This window comes from Camelus bactrianus, chromosome 22 (assembly GCF_048773025.1).
Source record: "Camelus bactrianus isolate YW-2024 breed Bactrian camel chromosome 22, ASM4877302v1, whole genome shotgun sequence".
Lineage (NCBI taxonomy): Eukaryota > Metazoa > Chordata > Mammalia > Artiodactyla > Camelidae > Camelus > Camelus bactrianus.
In genome coordinates this window covers 29,189,007-29,214,332 of record NC_133560.1, presented here as the reverse complement: position 1 = coordinate 29,214,332, position 25,326 = coordinate 29,189,007, and the positions used below count along the sequence as shown (strand labels likewise).

Below are 25,326 nucleotides of genomic sequence, written 5' to 3'. Positions count from 1 at the left end.
CTACTCTCTGCCAAGAACTTCAAGGAAGCTGCAGGTGAATGACTGGGGCGGGGGTTGGGGGAGACAGAAGGGGTGGACAAGACTGGGCCGAAGTGGACGAATCTCATAGGTCCCGGGAGCCTGGAGTTGGCGCCTTAATGTGAAATAAAGCCAAAGGAAGTCAGGGGCTTTCGAGAAAGATCCAGTGAAGAGAGGACACAGGGGTGGCTGCTATGTGAACACAGCTTTGGTGGATATTATAACTGGCGTGTGTAAAGTGAACCTTCCAGATTGACTAGGAACCACTGCTGAGGGTGTGCAGAGAAAAAGCAGGAATGGGACGAGGGCCATGTTTCTGAGCACAAATGCTTGCAATCTGCCCTGGCCCTGGGGGGAAGGCGGGCAGGGAGGACTGCCCCACTGCACTAACCAGCAAGTTCAGGTTCAGAGACGTGAAATCACATCCCCAGGGGTACACAGCTGGTGAGTGGTCAGGTAGGGTCGGGCCAGGCTCACAGAACACCAAAATCCACACTCTTTCCCCATCAGCACCTGGCTGACAGCTGATTAGATAAAAATGGTGCTAGTTCAAACCCCTGGAGTTTACGGCTGTTCTGACTGCAGAATGGGGGATATGTGTTAGGAACGGGGCAGGGTGGGTGGGTGGTCCACAAACTAGGAAAAGAGGGAAATGGGTTATGGAGGCAAAGCCTTGACAGCTCCCATTGGGTCATTAACTGCAAAGGGCAGACTCTGCAACCCAGACACTGCCCCAGCTCAGACTCAGTTTCTAGTCTGTGAAGCGGAGCTGCTGACCCATGTGAATGAGAACACGTGTCAAGGTCTCAGCACTGGCTTTGACTTTGGGCCATCACTCAAAAGAAGGCAGCTAGTGTTAGGACAGAGCCTCGGGCAGGTCCATAACCTCTGTTCTGGAAGCAAGCAGGGGCCGACGGGAGGGACACACACGCAAGGCCGCAAACGCAGTCACCTGCTGCAAGCAGAGGGAAGCCAAGCGCGCTCTGTGTGCACAGCAAACGCGCCGAATTCTTTGCAGATCCCCTCTGGCCCCCGCAAAGCAGAGGTTTGGTTCCTAGGGCTCTCACAAGGACGCACAAGACAGGACAAGACGCTCGAGTCAAGAAAATATGTACAAACAACAGTGAAAATGGAGACCAGTTTTCTGGGGTCTTAGGAAGCTGGTCTCACTGCTCTCCTGGTGGCAGGTCATACTGGTCACGACGATCCCCTGCCCATCAAAGGGGCCGGAGGGATGCTAGCCCACAGCAGATCTGGACAGGCCTTCCAGAAGCCCCAGCCCTGCCCTCACCCTCACACCTGGCAGGGGCTGCATCTGGAGATCTGATAAGCTCACACACTTGGAATGCATGGAATTCCTACTCAACTTCCTGGGAACTGGAATTCCACCCAAGGCAGTGGAGGAAGGACTGAGGCCACTGTTCCTTAAAACCCACTTTGTCCCGTCAGTTTTCCCACCTGTGTCCTCAGCTGACTACAGGGTGAACTGGCATTCCGGAAGCCCTGCACCCCCACAGACTGGCCAAGGGCTTCTGGGCCACTGGAGACTGACAGCCCTGAACTGCACGCCAGCCGGCAGGTCAGCCTCCGTGCTTACCATATTCAACCAACACTGGTGGGTGCCTGCTCCGACTAAGGTCCACACCCCCTAATTTTTGGACCTTTCTTAACTTTTTATTTTGAGACAATATAGAAGCACAGCAACGTTTGCAAAAGCGGCAGAGAGAGTCCCGTGCACCCTTCCCCCAGGCCCCCCAGTGGTGACCACATCTTCTGTGACAGAGGCCAGTATCAAAGCTACGACACTGACATCGGGACAGGACCGCAAACTAGACTACAGGACTCATCTGGCCCCCCAGCTTTAAACCCCAAAGTCCTACTTCACAGGCTTTCAGGAGGCTGTAGGCAAACTCATGGACTCACGTCTATGCAAGGCATGCTGGCGGCCGGCCAGCGAAGCCCTCCGTCCCCAGCAAGGACTCTGTTCCCAAGACCCCCGTCTCTGCCTGCACCTCACACCTGCCCTTTACTCCCCGTGCTTTGGCCGAGCAGACCAGGGACTTCTGGGGCTGCTCTGGTTTTGAAAAGGCTGCCTGCAGTAAGCAGACAGAAATAGAAAGCGTGTGCCTGTAGGTTTCAGGAGAGAGGGAGGTGCTCTGGAGGCAGGAGGAATAGCTGCAGCGCTAAACCCCAATGGAAACCAAGTGCAAGGTTCCCAGGAAAGGCGGGCAGATCCACCTGGGTGCGGGGCGGGCAGTTTTCCAGAGTACAGTTCAGAAACTACAGACCACGGGCTTCTGGGAAAGGGGGCTTTCTATGTCCGAAAAAATATGCCTGTATGAGCAGAATAATCCTTCAACACAACGTCCACTGGTTACGTGGGTCGGAGCCCCTCTGTCCATGTGGTGACCTTCTCCTCTGCACCACTCGACATCTCTCAGGGATCCCTCCCCAACAAGTGGGGGGGAGGCCACACTGTGGCACAGGAGCCCTGATGAGGAAGGCACCAAAGGGTGGGGTGACAGTTGATTTGATGTGTCCACTTGTCTAGGCCACAGTACCCAGCTGTTGGGTCAGTATCTCTTTTTTGGGGGGAGGGGGTAGTTAGGTTTATTTATTTATTTATTTTTAAATATTTATTTATTTATTTATTTATTTTATTTAAATACCTGTGAAGGTATTTTTTAGGTGTGATTTGACATGGAGATCATCAGACTTTGAGTAAAGCAGATGACTCACTACCATGTGGGTGGGCCACATCTAATCAGTTGAAGGCCTTAAGACAGAGGTCCCTCAAGGAGGAAGGAATTCTGCCTCCAGAATGTCTTTGGGCTCAAGCTGCAACATCAACTCTTCCCTGAGCCTGCAGCCCACTGACCTGTCCAACAGACTTCAGACCTGCCAGCCCCATGACTGTGTGAGCCAATGCCTTAAAATACCTCAACCTGCCCCCCAACACACACACACCTCTAGTGGTTCTGTTTCCCTGGAGAACCCCAACTAACACAGGTGGTTTGGGTGCCTCATTGCCAAGGGACTCCCCTCAATGTGACCATCACTACTGGCAGCCCATCCGGGTCGGCAGGGTCTTCTGGTTGTGCAGTCAGGGTGATGCCGACTCTAGGGGACCTGATTCTCCTCCTTTCTTCCCCCAAACTCCGCTTGCTACCTTTCTCAAACCAGTCCCTTTCTGGCAACCTCAATTTAAGACATCCCAGAAGGCAGAGAGCGGTATCAAACGGAAGAGTTGTGTGAGGCAAGCCTGCATTGCCACATTCTAACTAGAACCCATGGCTGGGGGCAGGGCTTCCGAGCCCAGAAGCCAATCAGACACCAGAGGCCTGCACCTTTCAACCCTCTCTCCCATTTTCACGGGACCTGCCCCCACCACTCGCACCATGCACGGCCCTGCCGGCCACCTCTTACCTTTCTTGCCATGATGAGGCCCGAAGGTCTGTGCTGGACCTTGGTGACCACCCCACCGTTCCCGGCTCCCAGCTCTGAGATCCTTTCAAAGTCATCATCCTTGAGCTCTCCGACTTTGGCCTTCTGGGTGAGGAAGGCTTCCAGCCGCTTCTTCTGTTGCTCGTCGAGTTCTAGCTCCTCCAGCTTCTTCTGGAGGTCCACCAAGTTTGCTCTGCAGAGACCCCAAGGGCATGGGTTAGCCAAGAGCGTGCAAGCCACCCAGAGATGATTCAGGCTGAGCCGAGTTTACCGCGTGGCCACTGCACGCCAGGTCCCGGGCTTGTAGCTGGGAGCTGAATGAGACCTGATTCCTGTGCTCAAGGGCCCTGTGATCTGGCAAGAAAAAAAAGACCACCCACAGACACAGCCAAACTCCCCGAGAACTGGGGACACTGCTCCTCTCCCCACTCATAAAGGTTAGGAGGCCTCAGGACTTAAAGGACCAGCTTTAGTCTGACAGCCCTGGTTTCAGACCCAGGAGCCCTCCTTCCTGACACAAGGGCTCCAGACCACAGGAGAAGGAGACGAGAGGATGGGGGAGACAAGCCCCAGGGTTGGGGGTGAAGACAGGATACCTGTCTTTCACGAGGATGGAGGCGCAAACTCATCTTGAGTGGCCTCAGAGCAAAGAACTAGAAACCAGCAGGCGGATGACAGAAGCCACAGCATACATGCTTCTAATTTACGTGAGTTACACACAGGCACCGGAGGGGGAGAGGAGAGAGGCCCAACCTAAACAGCGAGGACCACTCCAGGGCATTCTGTTCAACCAGCATGCTCTTATTACATCCTGAGCGTTGCTGTAAACATTAGGCCTTTCTACACACACATATTCCCAGACCTGGTTATTAAAAGCCAGCCACGTACACTGCACTGTACTGGGTGACTCGAGGAACTTTCAAAGGAAATTTTGACAGTAAGCTATTTTCACCAGTGCCTTGACTTTGAACCAACTCCTGGAGTAAAAAGCAGTTCTTTATAAGATGCTAGCTTAGAGCACACAAGGACTACCTCAGTGCAGCCACAAAGAAATAGAACATAAGCCATGTGTGCAACTTAAACATTTCTAGCCATGTTAAAAAAAAAAAGTGTCAGGTGAAATTAATCCATCTGGAATGCATAGTGTACTTACAGCTCCCCCGAATCTGGACAAGCTACATTTCAAGTGCTGGCTACGGCCAGGGGCTGCTGGACCAGTGAGTGCAGCTCTAAGAAAAGTCTCTAAAGGAGAATGGGCCACCTCCGGTGGTCCTCAGCCACTGTGTATCAGGGCACGTAAGCCAAGGTTGATGGCCCACCTGGGGGAGACCTCGTGGGGGGATTCGGGCAGGGGATGAAGGGGAAAGAGTGGAGTTCTTGCAGAAACCTTCCAATCCCCAAGTTCAACCATGACTTCCTGCAACTTACAGAGGCATGAACAGAAGGGCACACAGGAGCAAGATGACATGCCGCTGGGTGATTTGACCTGAGCTGGTACTGCGAAGAGGTCGCTGGGAGGTGGGGGCTGGGGCCACTTCCTGAGCAGGTACTAGAGCTTTGACCATTTTGTTTAATTCTCATGACCCTCCTGGGAGGCAGCTCTCTGGGAGACCCAGCCCACACAGGAGGGAAAAGGCTCAGAGGTTAAGTAACTTGCCTGAGGGTCACAAGGCAAGGAAGTGGCAGAGGTGGGAATCACACCTGTGTTGTTCCTGCCCACAAAGCCTGTGCTCGTGGTAGTGACCCCTTGAGCCAGGACAAGGGCCTAGCAGGTGCTCACTGAATGCCTGGTGAACGCAGACCTGGATGAAGAGGGAATGAGGACCCACATGGACAGAGGAGGGAAGGCCAAAGAATGAGCGTATGTGCCACCACTCCCTCACCGTAGGGCTGAAGAGACAGCATTTGCGGCCAGACCCTGGAAGGTCTCCGGCACTGGCCTCTGACATCTAAAATGCATTCTGGAGTCAGCTGATTAATCCATTTTTAATTTATTGGCAACTCAATGGCGGTTATAAAGAAAAAACCCTGGAATTCCAATGGCTAGCTTCCTCTACAGGGGGAACTCTTGAAGGGATGGGAATCAGAAATCACGTAAAAGAACAAGAATATGACAACGGAGCTCTCTTGTAAGAATAAGTGCATTTTTTGAGACTAAGGAACACATCCCCAGACGGATCTGTGCCCTCAGGGACAGAGAAAGATGTTAACTCACACACACGTGCATCAAGTCTGGCCGCCTCCATCCGGTGGCAGAAGGCCAAGCCCCCTGAGAGGCACCAAACGTGCCATTCGCCCCTCATACCTGGGTCTCACGGGTCACAGCACAAGCACAGCACCCGGACCTGGGCCAGGGGCCCCCACCAGTGCCCCCTGCTCCTTCCTCGGACCCCTTCCCTCAAGTCCTCTTGTCACCCTCAATCACCTCAAACCACCTGCATTTCTCCAGCTGCTGGAGGCTTTGCTAATTCATTCGATTCAGAACCTCTGCTAATCTGCTGTCAGGGGTTCCAGGAGCCCTGGACTTCTTTCCTGCATGGCTCCCAGTTCCCCCCACACCCCGAACTGTCAAAATCCCCCTTACTCCTTGCCTCTTCTGGGCCTCCTCACCACTCTCCCCAGGCTCAGGGGCTCCACCCTCTAACCCCTAGGATAGCAGGATCTTCTTAGGTGCCCCTCCCCCCAGATTTCCTCAGAGACCTCCTACTCCTGAGGAATCCCTCCCTCATCCTCGTCTAGCAGGCACCCCTTTCCCTTTTCCTGGACCTCCTCACCCCATGTTCACTCCCAGGGACCCCTCCTCACCCCATCCTTCCCTCTCAGGAACCCCATTTGCCCTGTCTTGGCATGCAAGGAACCCCCTCCCTCCACATCACTACTCAGGGACTCCCACCTTCACTCCGATTTCACTACTAGGGGCCCTTGACCCATCCTCACCTCTCAGGAACTCTCCCACCATCACCATGGCTTCACTATTTAGGGCCCCACACTCCCGTCTTTTCTCCACCAAGGACCGATTCACCACTCAGAGACCCCCACTCCATCTTCTCCCATCAAGAACCCTCTCCCAGCCCGACTGCACCACTCAGGGACCCATTCCCCCCAGTCTCGATATTCAGAGACCTTCATCCCTCCTCTCCTCGCAGGGATCCCTCCCCAGACTTTGCTACCCAGGGTCCCCTCTACCAGCCTCTCCTCTCCGGGACTCCCTTTCTCGATCTTGCTACTCAGGGCCCCTTCACTCGCGTCCTCTCCACCCAGGGCCCCGTCCCCCTTCCTCCCCTCTCAGGGACTCCCTCCCTCAACCTCGCTACTCAGGGACCCCCCCCCCATCCTGTGCTCGCCCCGGCCCTGCCCAGCCCACTCACTCGGAGGCGCCCTCGCTGGTGGGGGACGGGCCCTCGGCGATGGCGGGGTTGATGGTGAGCGCCGGCAGCACCGGCTTCCTCCGGGCCAGCATCGGGGCTCCGCGGGCCGGCGGCGGCGGCACCTCTATCCGGGGCCCATAGGGGGCGGGCCGGGAGCGGGCGGCGCCGACGCGATCCCGGGGCTGCGGCCTCGGCCTAGGCCTGTGCCCGGGTGGCAAGGATGGGCGGCGCTGAGGACTGGGGCCGAAGGGCGCCAAAGGGCGCCGGGGCTGAAGCCGATAGACCGCGGCAGTCGAAGACGGACCAAGGCTGGACCGAGGCTGACGCTGCAGCCAGAGCCCGGGAGGCCAGAGAGGGAGGGGGAGCGACGAGATCACGGGCCGGTCTCTCGCGAGAGCCAGAGTGGGGGAGCGGCCCCGGACCCCGCCCCTCGCCGGGGCGCGTGCGCACCAGCCTACGGCCGCCTCCCAGAAGGGGAAAGCGGCGGAGACCGTCTCGAGGCGGTGCCCGAAGCATGCGCAATCGTTCGCCTCCACCACCGAGCGTGTGCGCATGCGCTTGGGGCTCCAGGTTGGGGCGCAGGAGGAAGCAGGGCGAAAGGAAGGATGCGATGCGGTGGGCAGATGTGCGTAGGGAGAGGTCAAACCCTCAGACTCTTGCAGGAGCCAGACTGGGACTACAGGAGCCAGTAAAATCTCAAAAATTGTGGGAGATTTCAGCTGACCTCAGAATCAACTTAAGTATTTTTCCAATTATGGACACCCCCCACCCTAGCCCCCACCCGCCAACGAACTTATATTGGTTACCATCATTCTTTAAAGAAAGAGAGGTCATTAAAAAACTTTTGTCCTAATGGTGATGGTGGTGCTAGTACGTACGTGCTACATAAAATTTACCATTTTGCCATTTTCAAATGCACAGCTCACCAACGTTAAGCGCATTCACGTTGTTGTACAACCATCCTCACCATCCATCTCTAGAACTTTCTCATCTTCTAAAACGAAACTCTGTTCCCGTTAAACATTCACTCCCCTTTCTGTTCTAGTCCCCCACACTACCACTCCACTGTCTATGAATTCAGCTTCTCATGTAAGTGGAATCAGGCAGTGTTTGTCCTTTTGTGTGTGGCTTATTTCACTGAGCATCACGTCCTCAAGGTTCATGCATGTTTGGCGTCCGTCCAAATTTCCTTTTAAAGGCCGAATAGTATTCCTTTGGATGGATGGACCACATTTTGTTTATCCATTTATCCATGATAGACATTTGGGTGTTTCTGCCTTTTGGCTGTTATGAATAGTGCTGTTACAAAATGGGTGTACCAGTATATATTCAAATCCATGCTTGCAAGTCTTTTGGATACCTACTTGGAAGTGGCATTGCTGGTGAATCTACGTTTAGTTTTTTGAGGAACCATCATACTGTTTTCCACAGCGACTACACCATTTTAAGGGAAAGGTCATTTTAACACCAACTATAAAAAAAAGGAGGAAGTATGTGGCACAAAATAAAGGGACAGCCGTTTAAATGGGAGAAAGTTGACTTCATGAAAAACACACCACATTGCTTTTCTTTTTGTCACGTCTCTGAGCACCTGTGCGCATATCATGGTGGGGTGCGTCTCCAAGTGGGAAGAAACAGGAAGAGGAAGATTCAGTCAACCTCTTCTAGAGTCCAGCTGGAGTCCCCTGGTCACCCTGACTCAGTCCTGCCCACTTCCTGTCCAGCCACCCTGCAGTCATTCTTTTAACAGTCAATTTGCAAAGCCATTTATGTGCTAGACACTGAGCTGGGAACTGAGAGATACAATGTTTTAAAAATAGATATATAATATAAATATACATAATCGCAAAATGTGACAATGCTCTAAAAATGCAAAGATGTATCCATAGCTCTCCCTGATGGAAACTGTTCCCGGACAGTTGCTCCTCCTTGTCTACAGTCTGAGCATTTTTCGTTTTGCTTCTCACTGCTCTCACTCCCTCACCCAAAATTCAGGATAATGCCATGACCTTTCCCAGATCTGGGCTTTTCCACCTTCCTTCTGTTATGCAGAGTAATCTATCATTTTATTTTAGGCTATATATACAATCTTTTTCTTTCATTGAGCTATATAACTTACATATATTAAACATTACAGTTCTTGAATGCTCAATTCCTTAAGCTTTTACAATTGTATGTACCCATGAAACCATTCCCAGAAACAAGATGCAGAGCATTTCCATCACTCCAGAAAGTTTTCTCAGTGTCCTGTTCAGTTAATCCCCCTCGCCCCAGGCAGCAGTGGCATGCTGGTTAATGTTTAACCATTAGGAATAAGAGATTTAGAGAGCGGGGAGGGGCACTGCTTTACCACGTGTCCTTTTTGTGGTGTAAGTATTCTCACCAAGAGATTGCCAGTTACTATGAAGTAGGGAGGAATGGTAACAATAGGCACTTAGGCTTTTTGCAGTGGTCGGGGGGCAGGGAGGAGGAAGTAACTAGGTTGGTTGGTTTGTTTGTTTGATGGAGGTGCTGGGGATTGAACCCAGGACCTTGTGCATGTTAAGCATGTGCTCTACCACTGAGCTACACCCTCCTCCCCAATAGTAGGTACTTATGAGCCAGGACAAGCTGACTGCAGCCCATCAGTACTCCACAGGTACCCTAGATTCTGATTTCTATCCCCATAGATTAGTTTTGCATGTTCTGGAGCTTTTTGGAAAGGGAACTGTGCAGTATATCGTCTGTGTCCGACTTCTTTTGCATGATATTTTTGTGACTCATCCATGTGATTGCCTGTAACAGCAACTTGCTCTTTTTCCTTGCTGTATGATAATCCGATTGTGTGTATTTGGGGGGCTGCCCTTCCTGTTGAAGAATAGATTAGCTGTTGAGGAGGATAAAGGGATTGAATCTTTTCTAAGGATCCAAGTTGTCAGTTCTGCTCAGTTCCTAGTTGGGGCTCAGCTCACATAAAGTCTAATTCTCCCAGTTCCCACTAGTTCCCTGCTTCTTGGAATTCCGATACACCCTGCTTATTTCTGGCTTATGGCTCCTGCTGCAACATTTTGATTCACATCCCTGTTCTTTCATTATGCCTTCCCTTCTAGTTATGAGTATTTCAAAGGCAAGGAAGCAGGTGGATCTGCCTCTTTCTCTCCCAGTCCAGCTCCTTGGATAGCTGAAGCCCCGTACATATAAGCCTCCTGAATGAACGAAGTGGGTGTTCCTGTCCTTGGGAGACAAGGTTCCTGCTAATCACTTGATTCTCAGCCCTGGTTATAGAACATGAGCTTTTATTGTTGCGATTATAGCACAGACTTTTGCCCTTCACCCCCTTCTCTATCTCAGCTAGTGAGCACATTTCACTCTGCAACCTCTCCCTGTTACCTATCTCTCTACTTACCGTTGGTTCCAATCACATCTCTCTTAGTACATCTGTTCCCTGGTCCCCGAGACTTGGGTGTCTCTTAAATCTCCTCCACCCCGGGAAATAAATTTCTAATAGCTTTGTTGATAGATTCAATCCAAAGTGACGTTTATCTTGTTGAGGCACCGTTTAGTATTAATATCACATGTGTACACTCTGCCTATCTCAGAATGCACCCGGAACTTTATCTCTCTCACCTGGGCAATGGATTAACTGAAAGAACAACTGACCTGACCCCTTTGAATAGTGCAGTTTAGTTCTATCTAGACCACCTACAACCCAGCAACTCTGCCCCTAGGAATATACCCTAGGAAACCCTTGCCCTTATGAAACCAGGAGACATATACACTAGTGTTCTCCATGGAAAAAATCTGGAAACCACACAAATATCCATCGATGGAAAAATGGAAAAATATGTTCTGGTCTAGCCCCCCCCCCCCCCGATACGAGGCAGCAGTAAACTCCCAAATGATAACAATGTAAAAAAGTCTTAGACACAGAAAGTTATGGGAGACTCCATGACCCCATTTTTATTAAATGAAAATGGCTCAGAACCATTAGACATGGGAGAGATGCAAATAGAAACCACAGCAGGCCGCCACCACACATCTGCTGGAATGGCTAACGTGGGAAAGGCCGACAACACCAACTACTGGTGAGACTGCAGGGCACCCTCATATGTTGCTGATGGGGATACAGGCGTGGTGCAGCCCCTCTGGAAAGTGGCTTGGCTTCTTTGAAGGTTAATCACACATGACCCAGGAGTCCCAGTCCTGGGTGTTTACCCAAGAAAAAGGAATGTTGAGGTTCATACAAACACCTGAACATCAGTGTTCATAAAAGCTTTATCTGTAATAGATCCCAAACTGGAAACAACCCAACGCCATTCAGAAGGTGAATTGATACACAATTGTGAACTGAATGAATCGTAAAGATGTGGGTTAATTCTACACAATGAAACGCTACTCAGGAACAAAAAGGAACAAACTATAGATCCACGCACCAACTTGAGTGAATTTCAAAGGTGTCAACGCTCACTGCAAGAGGGCAGTCTCAAAAAGTGACGTAGTGCTTGGTTCCATTTAATGGCAGATTATAGCGACTGGCAACAGATCAGAGGTGGCCAGGAGCGAGGACTGGGGGAAAGTTGTGATGTGAGGGGTTTTCTTTGTGGTGATGGAAATGTTCTGTATTCTGATTATGGTGGTGGCCACAGCAATCTAAACACGTGACAACTTTTTGTAAGCCTGTACACATAGCAAAAGGAGTGCATGTCAAAGCTGGTGAAATCAGAATAATGTCGATCGTACCAATGTGAGTCCCCTGATTTTAATATTTTTCTATGACTATTTAGGATTTTATATTTGGGGGAAGCTGGGTGAAGGGTATAGAGGAACTCTCTGTACTTTTTTTTTTTTTTTTTTTGCAACTTGTATGTGAGCCTGAAATTATTTCAAAATAAAAAGTCTTTTAAAAAAACAAGGAAAACATGGCAGTTCCTCAAAAAATTAAATAGAATTACCGTATGTTCCAGCATTTCCACCTTGGGGTATACACCCAAGAGAATTAAAAGCAGTGACTCAGCAGGTGCTTAGACACTCATGTTTACAGCAGCATTATTCACAGTCACCAAAAGATGGAGGCAACCCAAATGGCCATCAACGAATGAATGGACAAGCAAAATGTGACATATACACACAGCGGAATACTACTCAGTCTTAAAAAAGGAGGAAATTCTGACACACACTATGCCATGGATGGACCGTGAGGACATTTTGCTAAGTGAAATAAGCCACTTACAAAAACACAAGTACTCTATGATTCCAGTAATAAGAGGTCCCTGGAGGAATCACTTTCATAGAGACAGAAAGTAGATGGTGGGTGCCGGGGCAAGAGGGGAGGGATGGGGGAAGTTACCTAACAGGTCTGGGTTTCCTTCTGGGGAGATGACAGTGTAGTTTGGTCATTTTGTGACCAGAGCTGATGACACGAATCATTGTGAAAGCAATAAATGCAACTGAACCGCTCGCTCCGGAATGATCAGCTGCGTCTCACTCTGTGGGCCCTGCATCTGTCTCCTGCATCTACTCAACCCTGAGGGTGTCCTGGGGAAGCAGCCGCAGACAATGCTCACCAAATGGGAGTTGCCGTGTGCCAATAACGCTTTATTTACACAAACAAGCAGAGGGTCATAGCATGCCAACCCCTGGTTTAGGCTTAAAAACGTGGTGGAGAAAAGTTATTAATGCATTTGGTTTGTTTGTCTTATGACGGGGGTACTTAGGTTTATTTATTTGTATGTGGAGGAGGTACTGGGCATCGAACCCAGGACCTCGCTCATACTAAGCATGCGCTTTACCACTTGAGCTATACCCTCCCCCTAATAACGCAGCCTGCACTTCAAAACGTGTGGTGTCTGCCATCGTTAGGCTGTGAGCAGCACACGCGCACAAAACGGGAAGTAATTTTCCCAGCGTTCACAGACTGCTGTCTGATTCACCAAAGAAGACGCTCACATTATCCGTGAACAAGTGAAATCCCAACGAAGGTCTTCACTTTCGCGTTGCTTATTAACATAAACGAAAATATTGCCAACGTACACGTCAGAACTACACCTGTTCTGCTATTTGCTACCAGGGGTTGGCTATGAATACGAGAGTCTGGCAAAAATCAACACAGACCTATTTTGAGATTCAAGTGGCTATAGAGAATTTGTAACACGGTATTGTACACCTGATCATTTGTAAACCGTGCTCTATGCATCCTTTATGTCCGTGACATTTATAATAAATACGTGTTCTACAATGCAAGTGTATCATGTGTGTGTCATATATACTGGATTACAGAGGCATATGAAGTCCCTGCCCGGAGAGCAGGCTGTTAAACGCTGACCAGCGCACGGTGACTTTTACACATCGGCCAGTTGAAATATTCCTCCGCCAGCTTGGCGGGCGTTCATTCAACTAACATTTATTGAGCGTCTACTTCCTGCCAGGCAGAAAGACCTACCCCAGGGGATATGGAAATTCACTGATTATTTCACTTGACAGAAGTGTCTCGGGGGAAGGGTACAGCTCAGTGGTGGAGTTCTTGCCTAGCATGCATGCGCTCCTGGGTTCAATCCCCAGCACCTCCAGCAACAAATACATAAATAAACCTGATTACCTCCCTCTTACAGACAAACAAACAGTCCTGTTATCCTTCCCTGCATCAACATCGGTCCAGATGCTCAGCTGGTCAGAGAGAGGAAGGGGGAGGGGGTGGGAGAGCGCAAGAACGAGCAAATAAACGTGCCAAAGCACGGAGGCTCATCTCTGCAGTGCCATTCCTAGGGTTTCTTTCTTTTTTTTAACCTCTTTTTATTTTTTGATTGAGATATAATCGACCTATAACATTATATTAGCTTCAGGTATACAACATAATGATTTCATAATGGTTCGGTTTGTGTATATATTGAGAAATGATCACAGTAAGACTCAGTAACAACTGTCACCACATACAGTTAACAAACATCTTATTTTTTCCCTGTGATAAGGGGGAAAAAATTTTGTACAGTACAGTATTATTACCTATAGTCACCATGCTGTACATTCTGTCCTCAGGACTTACTTATTTTATAACTGGAATTTTGTACCTTCTGATCCCTTTCACCCATTTCTCCCACCCGCTGCCCCTACAGGTTTTGTGTGTGTGTGTGTGTGTGTGTGTGTGTGTGTGTGTGTGTGTGTGTGATTTTGTACCATGTCTTGACCAATGGATGGTCAAGATGACATCTACTTACAGCTGTGCAAAAAGGATTCATGCAGGGGGAGGGTACAGCTCAATGGTAGAGTGTGCCTAGCATCATGAGGTCCTGGGTTCAACCCCCAGTACTGCCATTATAAATAAATAAATGAACCTAATTACCTCCCCCTTAACAACATTTAAAAAAATTAAAGATAAACTTAAAAAAAAATTTTTTTTTTGAAGGAAGTGAAAGAAAAAGAAAAAAAAAAAAAAGAATCCATGCAGATGAACAAGAACCAGGAGGGGATGTGGAAAAAATGAAAGGAGTTTGACTTGGGCTGGGGTGGGGTGGGGGGCGTGGTTAATAGATGAGATTTATTTTTTGCTTTCCTGTTATTTGTTTATTTCATAGCACTATTATCCAGTAATAAACAGATGGGCATTACATTTTAAATTTTATTTATTTTTACATTTAAATTTTCATTGTTTTTTCTTATTTTAAGAGAGGAGGTAATTTGGGTTTTTATTTATTTATTTTAATAGAGGTAGTGGGGGCTGAAACCAGGACCTTGTGCATGCTAAGCACATGCTCTACTACTGAACTCTACCCTCCCCCTTAAATGTTTCTTTTTTTAATCAAGGTATAGTGTATATAATGCAAAATCCACCTTTTCAAAGTTTACAGATCTGTGGTTTTTAGTATATTCACTGTGTTGTGTAACCCTCACCACTGTCTAATTCCAGAACATTCCAGAATATTCCAGCACCCCCAAAAGAAAGCCCATCCCCATTAGCAGTGACTCCCCATCCCTTGCCCAGTCCCTGGAACCCTGCTTTCTGTCTCCACGGGTGAACTCTGGTCTTTGCCACCAGCTTCTGACTGTGCCAGTATATGCCTGTAGGAGGGATGAAGTCAAAATGGGGTTTCCATGCAATGTCATAATTGCTCGGATCAAAGTCCCGAACTAAAGGTTTCCAGAAAGAGCTATGACTTTTTTTTTTAAACAGGGCCAATTAAAATCTCCTGGGCTTGGCAAGATCATTTGGCTGGGTGCAGATTTCTCTCTCAAGGTTGGTAACTCAGGTTACCTTCAGTATATGAAGGTGTTTCTTCATCAGAAGATTTCTTTGTTTCCTATAAAGCATCAGAGACATTTTTTGGGTAATTTGGCAAATGAGGACTCCCTCAGAAACATGGGGCCTTGGAAAACTCATTTCAACCCCCTGGGCCTTAGTTTTCCCTTTGGCAATACAATTTCCTCCTTGACACAGGAGCAAGGCTCTGCAAACTCTTTCTGTAAAGGACTAGATAGTAAGTATTTTCTGCTTGGAGGGCCAGACAGTTTCTGCTGCAACAATATAAGACGGATGGGTGTGGCCACGTGAAACAGACATTTGCATTTTAAATCATTTTCAACATCAGAAAATAATCTTAAATTTTTTTCAACTCATTAAAAAATGTAAAATTCACTCAAGGCTGCACAACAGGTGGTGAGCTGGCTTTGGCCCATGGGCTATGGTTTGCCAATCCCTGATCAAGGGCACTGGGACATCTGTTACACTGGGAGGCATTTGGGGTCTAAGAAACGGCCCATGTGGGGAAAAGAGAAACAGAGGCCCAGGAACTTGAAATGAGTTTTCCAAGGCCCTGTGCTTTGAAGGACTCCTCATGGCCCAGTGTTTCCTGAGTTGGTAAGTGCTGTAGAGGAACATAATGCATGTACAGAAGGTGGGAATAGGACAAGTGTTGCAGTTTTAAATAGAATGTCAGGGAAGTTCTCACTGAGGAATTGACATTTGGGCAAAAGCACCGAAAATTATAAGTGTGCCCCATGGTGATCTGTAGGAGGAGTTTTGAGGTGGAGGAGATAGCCTGTGCAAAGGCCCTGGGGCAGGACCTTGCCTAGTGGGTTGGGAGATCTGGGTGGCTGGAATAGAGTGAGTGAGGCAGAGTGGAAAGTACTGCTGATGGACTGATGTGGGGCCGTGAGGGAAAAAGGTTCCCAATGGCTTCCTATAGTGGAAGGAATAAAATGGAATATAATTTTTTTAAAGTGGTGTAGATTCACACTGAGGGCCTTTGGAAAGTAACAATGCTGTTCAAATTTTGACACTAGCTGAGTGGGACTTAATTCACTGAGAGCCCTTCAAGCGTGTAAAGCACGGAGGGACAGTGGGAGTATGGCCCCTCAAGGACAGTCCAATGTTTCAACCTTGAGAACCTGGAAAGATGGAGGTTCTGTCTAGTGAGACAGGAATGGCAGCAGGAGGAGCAGGTTTGGGGGAAGAGCAGGTGCTCGGTCAGCTGTTTTGAGCGTGAGATGTCTGTCAAAAGGCAGTTGAATATACAAGCTGTTCTCCATCCTTCAGCAGTTAACCCCACAGACAAGATCAGGCTTCTAGAAAGGACAGATTTAGCAGGAGAACTCGCTGCATTTGCGGTGGGGATGGAGAGAGTTCATTTTGAATCTCTTAGCTCACATTTGATATTTGGAGAGGTGGCCCTGGACTTTATAATCGCTGCTTTTTTTTTCCCAAGGAGAAAGGTCAAAACATTATTCTAATGTTTGAGAAGGAATAGGTAAAGACTTTTTATGTTCAGTGTTTGATAAATATTTGATGGGGGAAATGAATGAATGAATGAATTAATTAATTAATTATTCTTGAAGGAAGGGAGGAAGGAGGGCTCTGAAGAAGAGTGATTTATCTTCCAAAAAGTTCCTGGCACAGCTGGACTGGATGCCCTCTCCCAGAGGAACCAGCCTCCTTTCTGGCTGCCACACTGGTGATGCTCTGCTCACATCCCCAAACATAATAGCCACGCTTTCCCTCACGTGATCCACCCAGGAAATCCCTAATTTGTAGCATTTGCCAATTTCCATGGTGTAAATACTCAACCCTGGCCAATTTCAAGCTACCCACATGATATCATTGAATCTCACCAGCCAGAGCAAGCCAGTGCCAGCTCCCCACTGCCCCTGAGTTCTTTCTGGCTTTGACCCCAACATCCCACGGTAGCCTGAGCAGATACATGTTTTACGTCCTCTGTCCTTCTATTTCTTCACTGAGAAATACCAGCCAGTCCCTGCAGATGTCAGATGAAATGATGCAGGTCAAAATACAAGGCATACGCACAGTTAAAAAACACAAATTAAGAAGTGGTCTATTCTGCTATATAGCACAGGGAACTATGTTCAGTATCCTGTAATAAACTTTAATGAAAAAGAATATGAAAATGAATATATGTATGTATATGTATAACTGAGATATTGTGCTGTACACATGAAATTGACACATTGTAACTGACCATATTTCAATTAAAAAATAAAATAAAGAACTTGTGACAAGTCTGAAAAAAAAAGAAGTGGCATAGCCGTAACCTATAATGAAAAAGAATATGAAAAGGAATATATGTATGTGTATGCATGACTGAAACATGATGTACACCAGAAATTGACACAACACTGTAAACTGACTATACTTCAATAAAAAAAGAAAGAAAAAGAAAGAGTGGAAATCAAATCCCGTAGCTGTTCTGTTTAAAACCCTCCAATGGCTTCCTATAGTGGAAGGAATAAAATGGAATATAATAAAAAAAAAAAGTTTCACACGAAGGGCCTTTGGAAAGTAACAATGCTGTTCAAATTTGTCAACATCTTTGACACTAGCTGAGTGGGATTGAATTCACTGAGAGCCCTTCAAGCGTGTAAAGCACGGTAAGACAGTGGGAGCATGGCCCCGGGAAGGGGCAGCCCTGGAGACCTTGGCAGGGGGCAGGGAACAGAATCAGAGCAAGAAGGCGACGCAGAGACAGCATCCCACTTCCCAGGAGAGCCGATGAGAGCGGCGGCGGGGCCGCCAGGGAAGGAGGCGGCTGAGGCAGTTGCTCGTGGAGTCCACTAGAGGGCGCCATGGACTGAGAAGCCGACCCGTCTCCGCAGCCTCAGGCCTGGCCCTGGTGGTGGTGGGACGGGCAGCGGTCTGCTGGGTGACTGCGCAGCTAGAAGAGGAGATGGGGGTCTTAGGTGTGGACCTGGATGGCCCTATCTATGCTTCCAGAGTTGGGGTTTGGGAGGGGTTGGAAAATTAGAGCAGGAGTCTGCAAACTTTCTTAAAGGGCCATGTAGCAAGTAGTTTAAACATAGCCTGTCATAATTAGTCACCTCTGCCCTTCTAGTTCCAAAACAGCGTAGACCACACAGTGGGCGCGGCTGCGCGCCAATCAAATTTTATTTTTGGAGGCTGAAATGAGAATTTTATTTTTGGAGGCTGAACTTTGAATTTCATGTAATTTTCCTGCATCATGATCATTTTTTCCCTATATTTTCAACTGAAATAATCATCCTGTATTTTTTAATTATTTGAAAATGCAAAACGCTCAGGCCTTGCAAAGACAGACTGTGGGGGCCTAGTTTGTCAGTGGAATATGGATGATAATAAATATTGTCTGACGCCAGGAACCGGGTGCTAAGTGCCTAAATGCAGGGGTTTACATATGACGTTTAAAAGCCGGAGGAGATCTTGTTTGAACACCCACTCCTCTATGAGACAAAAAGTTTTAGTAATAATTATGAAAAGCAATCGATCATCGTCATAGCCAGAAAACAATTATAGAGTGAAATTTTTTCTTTTATTGAACGCCACATATGTGATCACACCAGTAACATACGTAAAACAGGGATCCCAGCCCAATAAAGGGGGCAATGAATGGACACCTTTCAATTCCAGTAATGAATTTTTTTGAAGAAAAACGTATCTTCCCATGTGTTTACATGTATGTACATGTCTTTACTGATCTATCACAGTAATGAATAACAGCATTATAGTTTAAAAACAAGTAAATCGTCAAGTAAGAATAGATATTTAAAGGAAGAAGTTATTTCCATTTTAAAGATATGGCTCAAATCCAGTAAAAATGACCCGTGTTTGAATTTAAAAAAACTTTTTTGTAAATTGAAATATAGTCAGTTTACAATGTGTCGATTTCTGGTGTACAGCATAATGTTTCAGTCATATATATGCATATATATGTTCCTTTTCATATTCTTTTCCATTATAGGTTACTAAAAGATACTGAGTACAGTTCCCTGTGCTTTACAGAAGAAACTTGTTCATCTATTTTGAATTAAAATATGAGCTTACCAAAATATAATTTGCAATTGCTACACTGTTTAAACTTTTAAACAGAAATAGAACATCCAAGTGGTCAGATATGGTCAGATAGAAGAAAAAAAGGGGGGGAAGTGAATTAACTCAAATTCCATTTCTCGGCTTTTGAAATCACTATCATTGTTTATTTCGAACCTACTGTTTAAACACAAGATCATGTAACATCAGAAGGGTTGGAAATGGGAAATGTGTCCAAAGAGAACTCAGAAGGTTTAGAATCATTAAGAACTAACTATCAAAATGAATGTGCATAGCTGAGTCTGTGTGTGTTGGGGCCACATCGTTGACGGAATTCTCCCAAGTCCACTTCCATGTACAATACAATGTTTATTAAAGGATAAATAATAAAAATGTGCTAATTCAAAACTTCCAGTGGTTAAATGTCAACAGTAACCACAGCAATTGTTCAGACCAAGAGTGGACAGACCATGGCTTGCCAGCCGAATTCAACCCCGTGTCTATTTTTGTAGGCGCTAAGGAGGTTTGTTTGTTTGTTTTTTAAACTGTTCGGGGAAAAAATCCAAAGGAGAATAATATTTCACATGTGCAAAGGATAGAGGATTCACATTTCAGTGTCCGTAAACAGAGCTTTCCTGGCTCGGGGCCACATTCATTGACAAATTTTCTGTGGCAGCTTTCTTGCTGGGATCACAGCTGAGTAGTTGCCATCTGGCCCACAGAGCTGAATATATTTACTACCTGGCCCTTTATGGAAAAACTCTGCTGACCAATAACAAATTAGGCCAATGAAATATTTCTTAGGGGGAGATTACTTTGACACTGACATTGTTCAGAATTTGTCTAGACACAGTGATAATAAAAAAGCAAATAATACAATTAGATTTATCATTTTTTGAATTCTCTATAGACAGTGGGCCCCTTTTTCACAGCACCTGGGGTGGACTGCTCCGCTCTCCCCGGCTGTAGTATGCCACTTCCTACGTATTAGAGCTCACTGGACCTTTACTATTATCTGCATTTTGGAGAGGAAGAAGTAGAGGCACAGAAAGGCCAAGTAACTTGTCCAAAGTCACACAGCTTGTGAGAGGAAGGGCTGGAATTGAATCTACAGAGCTGTAAGCACCATATCCCCGCTGTCCTGGGTAACATGGCAAGGCCCCGCTGATTGCCATGGGCACTGCCACCTGGGGTCCGCTCTGACTCACGGGGTGGGGGGGGGCGGGGAGGCTCTAACTTGGTATCTGCCTGGAATTTCAACAACATCACTTACATGCTGCACAACCTTGGGCGAGAGCATCCCCTCCCCAAGCCTCAGTTTACTCATCTGCAAAACAGATATAACAAGGCTCTCACCCCACTGGGTGTTTTGGGATAGAATTTATTTCTGCGCTTAGTGCAGTGCCTGGCACGGGGAGTGATCAGTAAATTTTAGCTGTGATTTTGATTAGATTGGGTGCTTAGACCCGGAAGCTGGGCCTAGGAGGAGTGGCCCTGTTTTTCTTGGAGAAGGGAAGTCCAAGAGAGTGGGGAGTTGAGCAGATTCAATGCACAAAGTGAGTTCTCCGTGCAGGTTTGCATGCAAATTGCATGCACAAAATAAACCTAATGAAAGGTAAGAAATGACTTCCTTTTCAATCCTCTTTTAAACCATCTGATTATGTCAAGAAGCACTCAAATTGGATGCTGCTGTGCTTTTAACACCTATTTGCTGATTTCTTCGTAACAGTCACCTAATCCAGGGCCTTCCACCAGCAGCAGTAGCTACTTAGAATTTAATGACATTGTTTATTTTCTTTCACATCTGTTTTAGGCACCTGATACATTTTTTACATTTACCCTGGCGTTACAGTGTTTCCTTTTAAGATACATTTGTTGAAGAAGGAAAGTTCTGTAGGATACGTCACTTATTTTCCTTCAACAAATTTATTTTAGAAAGACACCTGGTCAGGGAGGGTAGCTCAGTGGTAGAGCGTGTGCTTAGCATGCACGAGGTCCTGGGCTCAATCCCCAGGACCTCCATTAAAAAAAAATACAAAGAGTAAACCTAATTACCTCTCCCCCACCAAACAAAAAGGGACACTTAGTAACACGGTAGTAAATTAGACCAGTATCAGATGCCCAGATTAGAAGGTAATTATAAAAACAAATGTAACATAAAAATAACTTATTAAATTCTGTTGAAGGTTGTTGTTGATCTTTTAAGGATAGTCTAACCTGGAGATTCCACTGGTGATCCAAGAGTTCTGCGGTGTTCTTCCTGCACCAAGAAGGAAATTCTGGGCTTAAACACATTCCTAGTGAGAAGAATCAGGGTGCGGGGCTTCGCTCACTCTTTCTCAGTGCGGCCAGTGTCACTCATGCGGGGATGGAGTTGCTCCCCACCTGGTGGGCTTTTCCATTACGTACGTAGACAACGTGGTCCACAACTCCAACCAGACTCTGCTCCTGGTCAGAGTTTCCCTGGGATTAAACATTAACCCCAGTGTTTGACCTGGCAGGGGCTTCATCTTATGTAACCGTTAGATGAATCGTCACACTTTACAGATGGAGAAACAGAGTCTCAGAAGGGAGAAGTGACTTTGTGATGTCACAGTCAGGTTGATTGTAAGACTTTGGTCTCTTGGCACCCAGTCCAGACAGCAGCTGTGCGCAAAATGGGGAAGTTATGACTTGATTGGAGATGAGGCTGACATCCCAATTTGTCTGCTAGCAGGTGTGTTTATCTTGAGATCTGAGGTGCACGCTGAGTTGTGTGGTTCACTCCACAAACATATTTGGAGCCACTTCAGTGGTGGGTGGGCCATTCCTGGGGCCGGGGTATATCAGTGACCAGAATACACAGGTCCCCGCTCCCTGGTATAAACAGGCAACATAGATAAGTAGGTTCCCCCAAAGGTGTTACATTGGATGTGACTAGGGCGGGGGTGACTCTGGCTGGGTGGTCAGGGCGGCTTCTTGGGAGGCATCTGTTGGGCTGAGACTGCCAAGCTTGGGTTTTATCACAGCTTTGAGAGGCATTAGGGGATAAGTTGTGTCCCCAGCCCCAAGTTCATGCTGGAGCCCTAACTCCCAGAGCTTCAGAATGTGACTGGATTGGGAGATGGGGTCTTCATTAAGGTGACCAATTAGAGTAGCCCTAGTCCATAAGACTGGTGTCCCTATAAAAACTCGGACACAGAGATACAGGAAGAAGATGGTAGTAAAAGGCAAAGATAGCAAGCTGAATGTCCATTGACAGATGACTGGATAAAGAAGATGTAGGGGGGGTGTGTGTGAGTGTGTGCGTGCGTGTAGTGAAATACTACTCAGCCATAAAAAAGAATGAAATAATGCCATTTGCAGCAACATGGGTGGACCTGGAGATTGTCTTTCTAAGTGAAGTAACCCAGAAAGAGAAAGAAAAATATCATATGATATCACTTATATGTGAAATCTAAAAAGAGAGAGAGAGAAATGAACTTATTTATAAAACAGAAACAGACTGAGACACAGAAAATAAACATGGTTACCAGGAGGGAAGGAGAGGGATGGAGAGAGAAATTGGGAGTTCCAGATTTGCAGATACACACTACTGTATATAAAATAAACAAGGTCCTACTGTAGAGCACAGGGAACCATATTCAATATCTTGTAATAGCCTATAATGAAAAAGACTGTGAAAAGGAATATGTATGTCTGTATAACTGAATCACCATGCTGTACACCAGAAATTGACACAACATTGTAAACCAACTATAGTTCAATTTTTTTTTAAAGGGATAAAAAGCAAGGAGAGAGGCCTCAGAAGGAACCGCCCTGCCAACCCCTGATCTCAGGCTTCCAGCCTCCTGCGCTGGGAGGGAATCCATTTCTGCTGTTTCAGGCCCCCAGTCTGTGGGACTTTGTTTCGGCAGCGACGGCAAACAGATTCAGAAGGTGAGGGACGGAGGGTCAGGACAATTCAGGATCTGGAGACCTGGACACGCCTCCCGCACCCCTACCCTCGTGGCTCCTCCCCAGAATCCCCCCTGGTGGGGCCTGCAGAGACACCCCTCCCCCAAGCAGCCTCCTCCCCATCAGGGCGAGGAAGCTGGGGTGACCCCATCTGCAGTCAGGGAGGCCTCCTTCTCCTGGGGAGAGGGTCAGCCGTGACCCTTGGACCCACTGGCCATAAAACAATCACCGGGATGAGGTGAGGTGGCGGCTGGACGTGGAGGGGGGACGGGCCAGAAGGGTGTGGGTCCTGAGATCAGTGCTGGGGGCGGGCAAGATTTGCTGGCCTTGGCTCAGGGCCCTCAGGGGGCACTGCCCCAGAGGCCACCTGTTCTCCTGAAGCTGGGGGACCACCTTTCTTGGGTCGGCTGGCTAAGGGCAAGCCCCAGACACCAACTTGGAGAACCCAATCTCCAGTACTTCCATTAAAAATAAAGAAAGAAATAAACCTAATTACCTCCCCTGCCCCGACAAAAAAGAAACTGAAAGAATGACTTCTCAGACATAAGGTCCTTCATGCTTTCGGAAGGGCAGAAGGTGCCCACCCCGGCCAAAGCCTCCTCCTGTGTGGTACTCAAACCTCCAGTCTTCTCAGCCCACCCCGCCCCGCCCTCCCCCCACCCCAGGGCCCAGGGTCCCCAGGACTGCAGCCTGGAGGATTAGGTGCTAATCACCTGGCATTGCCCAAGAGGCGGATCAGAGTCCCCCTGTCCCCAGCTCCAGGCCTGCCCCTTCCACACCCATGTCACAAGGGTTTTACTCACTGCCTGGCCTGGCTGTACCCGAGGGAGGGTCCCGGGGAAGGAGGAGGAGGAGGGGGTGGAAGGAGAGGAGGGGGAGAAGGAGGAGGGGGACGAGGGAGAGGAGGGGGCGGAGCTGCTGCTCCCCCACCCCCTCCCCCTTCCCCCTGAAACCGACCTAAAGGGAAGTGTAGAGCCACCCCTCTGGTAAGCAGTCAAGGCAGAGGAGCAGTGATGTGGGGATCAGAGGCAAGTCCCCATCTGGAGCAGGGGACATGGGCGTTGTCTTGACGGTGGCAACTCATGGAATGGCTCTGGTGAGTCATAAACACTTATTGGTCCCTCTGTTCTCCTGTGCAGAACGGGGACTGTCGTTATGACCAGACTTGTGCTGAGGCCAAAGGGCTGAGGCAGCCGGGAAGTGACAGCAGACGTCTGGCCTCCCGGATCCTGGGGACTGGAGCCTGACGCGTTTCTTACAGACACATACACTGGTAATAATAGTAACAAGCATAAAGGCGGCCAGATTGGGGACCTGATGTGTGACTGTCCCTTCTGAGCACTCCACATGTTTTAATGGATCGAACCTCCCCAACGACTCAGTGAAGCAGGCTCTTTATCCCCTATTTTTCAGATAAAGAAACTGAGGCAAGAGGAGCAAAGTTATTTGCCCACAGTCACGCAGCCACAAGGGGCAGAGGCAGGATTTGAACCCAGATGCTGGTCTGCACCAGCCCCGTTCCACAGAAATATTGTGTCTCACTTTAAAGTTTCTAGTAGCTACACTGAAAAAGTACAAAGTAAAATGAAGTTTCCTCTTTATAACACATTTTTGTTAACCTCCACGATTGGATCGGTGAACCCAGGCTGTTGCCATTTCAGCGCACAGTCAAGGCCACAGTTTGAAAGCACTGTTTCACATTTCCCACGCTAAGTCCTGGGCTGGGCATCCAGTGTGCACCCTGCAGGCGCAGCTCGTCTCGGTGTGGACACTCATTTTTCATCAGAGATCCTCCACCGGTATTTGCAGAGCTCAGAAAATTTACAGCAAAAATGTAGATTCACATGCCCGACTTGTTCCATACGTACTCAAAAGTTGTCCATTAACTGACCTGAGTATCAATTTTCATTTTTATTTATTAAAAAAATTGTATTGAAGTATAGGTGATTTACAATATTGTGTTAGTTTCCAGTGTCCGACAAAATGATTCAGTTATACACACATGTATCTATTCTTTTTCAGACTATTTTCGATTATGGGCTATTACAAGACAGTGAAGAGTACCAATTTTAAGAATTTAAATTAATAAAAGTGAAGGACCTGCTGTAGAGCACAGGGAACTATATTCAATTTCTCATAATAACATATAATGGAAAACAATCAGAAAAGAAACAATGTATATGTATGTATATGTGTAACTGAATCAGTTTGCTGTACGCCTGAAACTAACATTGTGAATCAACCACACTGCAATAGAAGTGTCTTAAAAAATTAATAGAAGTGAAATAAAAGTTAAAA

At 47.5% G+C, this 25,326-nt stretch overlaps 1 protein-coding gene and 1 non-coding gene across 4 annotated transcripts in view; both read right to left on the bottom strand.

Annotated features, from left to right (window-relative positions):
- MAP2K2 (mitogen-activated protein kinase kinase 2) overlaps positions 1-21,493 on the bottom strand; it is a 36,149-nt gene extending 14,656 nt beyond the window's left edge. Inside the window, exons 1-2 of one of the 3 annotated variants that reach the window (XR_012501675.1) lie at positions 6,831-7,232; positions 3,445-3,655 (exon numbers count right to left, since the gene is read on the bottom strand). Coding sequence is in view for 2 of the 3 variants with exons in the window: in XM_074351088.1 (XP_074207189.1) it covers positions 3,445-3,655; positions 6,831-6,922 (303 nt within the window). In the remaining variant the exon portion in view is untranslated. Of the gene's footprint in view, positions 1-3,444; positions 3,656-6,830; positions 7,233-21,309 lie in introns of those variants that run through there. The other 2 variants (XM_074351089.1, XM_074351088.1) reach the window with 2 other exon arrangements.
- Positions 9,334-9,406, bottom strand: TRNAV-AAC (transfer RNA valine (anticodon AAC)). The gene has a single exon. It is a non-coding gene; the product is annotated as a tRNA-Val (tRNA).
- Positions 21,494-25,326: the final 3,833 nt, after the last annotated feature.